The sequence below is a fragment of the Macrobrachium rosenbergii genome, chromosome 55 (assembly GCF_040412425.1).
Source record: "Macrobrachium rosenbergii isolate ZJJX-2024 chromosome 55, ASM4041242v1, whole genome shotgun sequence".
Taxonomy (NCBI): domain Eukaryota; kingdom Metazoa; phylum Arthropoda; class Malacostraca; order Decapoda; family Palaemonidae; genus Macrobrachium; species Macrobrachium rosenbergii.
Genome location: NC_089795.1, coordinates 83,992,663 through 83,997,662, shown reverse-complemented (window position 1 = coordinate 83,997,662; position 5,000 = coordinate 83,992,663). Strand labels below are relative to the sequence as shown.

At 38.1% G+C, this 5,000-nt stretch overlaps 1 protein-coding gene across 5 annotated transcripts in view; it reads right to left on the bottom strand.

Moving 5' to 3' along the window:
• The window catches only part of LOC136835542 (flagellar attachment zone protein 1-like), a 406,052-nt gene that overhangs the window by 351,976 nt on the left and 49,076 nt on the right, over nucleotides 1-5,000 (bottom strand). For 3 of the 5 annotated variants that reach the window (XM_067099186.1, XM_067099187.1, XM_067099189.1), the window contains exon 1: nucleotides 3,443-3,570. Coding sequence is in view for 1 of the 5 variants with exons in the window: in XM_067099190.1 (XP_066955291.1) it covers nucleotides 3,443-3,557 (115 nt within the window). In the remaining 4 variants the exon portion in view is untranslated. Of the gene's footprint in view, nucleotides 1-3,442; nucleotides 3,571-5,000 lie in introns of those variants that run through there. The other 2 variants (XM_067099190.1, XM_067099185.1) reach the window with 2 other exon arrangements.

Sequence of the window (5,000 nt, the reverse complement as noted above, 5' to 3'; positions counted from 1 at the left end):
GTATCAAGATATGGTATGGGCTCACAAGGTGAGTAACTAATGGATAAGGATAGAGAGAGAGAGAGAGAGAGAGAGAGAGAGATTATGTGGTTTCAGGAATCAAGATATGGTATGGGCCATTAGGTAATTAATGAGAGAGAGAGAGAGAGAGAGAGAGAGAGAGAGAGAGAGAGAGAGAGAGAGAGAGAATATGTGGTTTCAAGTATCAAGATATGGTATGGGACTCACAAGGTGAGTAAATTAATGGATAAGGAGAGAGAGAGAGGAGAGAGAGAGAGAGAGAGAGAGTTTCAGGAATCAAGATATGGTATGGGCCATTAGGTAATTAATGAGAGAGAGAGAGAGAGAGAGAGAGAGAGAGAGAGAGAGAGAGAGAGAGAGAGAGAGAACGCATGTGGTTCCAAGTATCAAGATATGGTATGGGGCTCACAAGGTGAGTAACTAATGGATAAGGAGGGTCAGAGAGAGAGAAATTATGTGGTTTCAGGAATCAAGATATGAAGGTAATTGATGGTAATTGATGAATAAGAGAAGAGAGAGAGAGAGAGAGAGAGAGAGAGAGAAATTATGTGGTTTCAGAATCAAGATATGGTACGGGGTCCATTAAGTGAGTAATCAATGGATAAGGGTAAGGAGCAAGCTGACGTCTGTTACAGAGGATGGACGTAAAGAAAGAACGTGAACCCTTATTTTATGTAGCCTACATCTCTCTATGTGCATGTGTCCGTATAGTGCATACAGTGTATCTGGGCGTGGGAGTAACACCATCGACAGGTGTACCTACTGAGACAGTTGCGTCTCCCCTTTTCTGTTGGCTGTGAGCCAACGTTTGGCGATGTGGGCGAAAAGAAATTGTTATTAGAAGGAAGAAAAAAAAATACTCCTGTTCTCCCCAGTTGTTTGGTGTCCTACCAAACCACTGTAAACATCCTTTGGTTATTTCTGTAAACAGGCAAGCTGTGAAGAAAGAAGACTTAAGCTGTTTTATACCGTAGAGGGTCTTTCCCGTGAGTGAAGTTGCACGAAATATATTAAGAAGTATTACCTTAATTCTTTCCCCTTTATTGATATAATACATACATACACACACACATATATATGTACGTATGTGTATATATACATACATACATACATACACAGTAGTCAAGCGCGCAATAGACACCAGACTGATCCCACAAAGGTGGCCCATTTCCATAAATATGCATTGTGCCTCTTTTGACCTGTACAGTGAATTAATGTACCAAAGTCAACAACGCCACTGTGGATAATTAGGAAATGCGATCATATCGTTCTCTCCTTTCCGGTTTTGGGAATAGAACCTTAGTCTTATATCTCCTGATAATATAAGACCTTACAGAAAAAATAGACAAATAAGGAGAGAGAGAGAGAGAGAGAGTTAGAGTTCCCAAACGAAGCACCAATTAAAAGGGTGTTTTATTATACAACGCCTGGTAGAGCACCGTCTCTTACCCAGAACTTTGAAGACGTTGGAGAGAGAGAGAGAGAGAGAGAGACTGACTTCCCGAACGAAGCACCACTTAAAACGATGTTTATTATACAACGCCTGGTAGAACATCGTCTCTCCCTCGAAAGCCTGAGGTCGTGGGAGGTGAACTCTATTTTAGAGTGCTCCTATAGCTTCGCCTTTGCCTCCCCAAAACCTTTGACATTTGGGCCAAGTTACTAAGATGAATTGTCAGAGTCTCTCTCTCTCTCTCTCTCTCTCTCTCTCTACGGCTAGTGAAAAGGGTGCATCAAGTGCCTGAATATAATGAATGATTTTTCTACTCTGACTGTTAGTATTTCTAGATGATTTGACATTTGTGATTCGCGTTTTGAATATAACGCCCCGAATGGTGTTAAATAATGTGAACACAGATGTGATATTCCGTATATCAATTTAGACACGCACTACGAAAATGTAATCTATGATATTCCCTATATAAATGTAGACGCGCACTATGAAAATGTTGAGTAAATATTATACGGGAAAAACCCCTTAAAATGTCAAGAAAATATTAGCAAACTTTTTAGAAACATGCTCCCTTCTGGAGCGAGAAGATGGGAGTAACATTTCTGATAAGCCTAACAAGACTATTACTCTTACCAATACAATTTAAGCACCCAGCTTTATAAAGGTCTTTTTACCATTTACACTCTTCAACGCGATTTTCCATCATACGCTGAGTAATTAATACGGCATTCTCAAGAAGTCTACTTAAGTTATTTTCTTTTAGATGTTATACCACGTTCTAAAAGATCAATGATAAACATCCAGCTGAGTCAACATATTAAAACTGCAACGCCAAGGACAAAAATCTCATAAAAATTTATCAGAAACAAATACAGTTTTCAGTTATATGGTCATCGTTTCGTCATCTTCGTTTCACACGGTGGCAAGTATTTAATCCCAATTTTTGTCCGGATGTAACAAACCTCAATAGACTCCCAATCATTAGACACTGTTGAAAATAACAGAATCGACAGTTACCACAATAATTTGTTAAATGTACAGGCGACGGACAGGCGACACAACAATAGTCTTACCAAGCCAAGTGAGAAGGAGAAAACAAAAATAAATAAAAAGTAGGCTCATATTGGATGAAAGATTGTATGCCACCAAGAACACTGGAACAGGATCATTCCAAAGCTTGGTGGAAGAGGGATAAATAGTCAACAAGCCAAGCCATGCAATAATTCTCATTCAGACAACGTCCACCATAGATACACAATTCATATTTGTATTTTTGTATTCATAGATACAGACATGCATACATACATAAACACACATACTCTACGCCATCTAATAGTAAAAACAACTCCTAGAGTCCTGTATGAAACTGGTATATACCGATTTGAAGAACAAAATGTAATCATTCTATCATCATCAAATCTCTACCATTACCTGAATATATCTTGGATGTACCTTAAAAAAAAAACCGCAACTAAAACTATGCTCACCGCCATAAAATACTTTTTCTGATCTCTAAATCTGGTTGCGTGTTTGTGTTTGTGTGTGTGTGTGTGTGTGTTGTGAAACGCACACAAGAAATTATTCATTTCACATGCACCCAAAATATGCATGTAAGTTGCCCGTAAAGATAAAACCTAAATGTCAAAATCAATAAATTCCTATGCACTTTTAAGAGAATAGGGAAATCTCTCTTGAATCTTGCTGTGTATAAAATTGTATTTACAATGTATTTGAAGATGATCACTAAAAGTTAATTTAAGTAGCATGTATATGAATATTACTGTTAAACTGTTCTGTATAGTCTGCTTGTTACATACACCAATTCCGTTTATTGCAATACCCAAAACGACATGTGTTTATAAGTAAAAATGGCAAGAAATTCAAATTTGAAAACCATTTCTGCAAACGTGGAAGCGTAATAAAAGCTTCTGTGTAACACCGACGCGTTACAGGTAACGCTGTACTTACCTGTACTATTTCTTCTAGGCGTTTCTTGTGATCCCGCAGTGTTGACAGATCGCGGTTCAGCCTCTCGACTTCTCTCTCGCTAGCGTGGCAAACACTGCTTCGCAGGTTCCTTTTGCTGCTGCTGTTGTTCTAGTCTGGAAGGTGGAATGAAATTTTGACTGAGGATTATTTGTGCTTGGCTTTTCCTGTGGAATTTGCTATACTGTATAATGTTAGATTCTTGAAGGGGGGTATAATCTAAATCATTCTGGTAACAATGTCAGTTATTCCGGCAGGTGATTAAAGTTGGTCGAAACAATCGTGGCTAAGTCATGGGTTAATCTAGCATGCACAAATATAATTCTGATTGAAATGGGGGTGGAGGATAGGAGAGGGCACAAACCATGCTTACTGGGTCAATGCTCGAAGCCCCAGCATGCATAATGGCGCTTCAGAGGCAAAGACCATAGCTAGATTTAGACAAGACCTAAAGAAGAGGTCTTGGGTTTAGGAGTCCTGGCTAAAAACATAGACGTAGGTTAGGCAGAGCGAGGTTAAGCTAGGTCAGATATAGTTTGCGCATTCATGAACGAAGTGGAAGCCAAGAGCAAGACTTGCGTTCGAACAACGCTAAATGACATGTCTGACTCATCAACACGAGCAAAAATGGATAATGACAAAATCTTATCTAGCCATTTCAAAAAAGTGAAGTCAAAAAACCATAAAAAGTCCAAGTGGAATCACTTTTTCGAATGAGGACATTCATATACTGAGAAGGGTGAAAAAATAAAACCAAGGACAAAAAGAATATTCGAAACTCTTCTCCGTGGCACACAGGTGTCAGTTCTCGAGTGCCTCAAGGTTACTGTCATCAGCATTGGCACATATCTGCACAGGTGTTAAAACATTAGTTCAGAGACTGGACACACAGGTGATAAGTTCCCGTTAGCCTACATTCCCTCAAACTCTGAGGGTAGGTGATATGTTACAAACACCGAATGTATTACGTAATGTTATGTTCGTATGCATACGTGAATGTTTGATTCGCTTACGATAGTTTCATTCTTCTTTCTCTCGTTCTCTTTTGCTTGAGTTTGTCTCCTCCTCTCATTGCCTAATTCTCTCTGTCTATTCCGTTTACTTCATCCAACACGGTTCATATTTCTTTCTCTCCACCCTCCACCTGCTCCTCTCACCTTATGACTCATTACTTGAATCTCTTCATGTGATTCTCTCTCTCTCTCTCTCTCTCTCACACACACACACACACACACACACACACTGGAAAGTGTGAATTGTAATCTCAATATATGTATATATATATATATATATATATATATATATATATATATATATATATATATATATATATATATATATAGTCTCCCTCTGTTCCTGCTAAGATCTTTCTCTCTTTGATTTATTATGCATCACAGCTCAAATCTCTCTCTCTCTCTCTCTCTTATATATATATATATATATATATATATATATATATATATATATATATATATATAAACATATAAATATATATATTACTGCTCAAAACTACACACTCACTCACTCTCTCTCTCTCTCT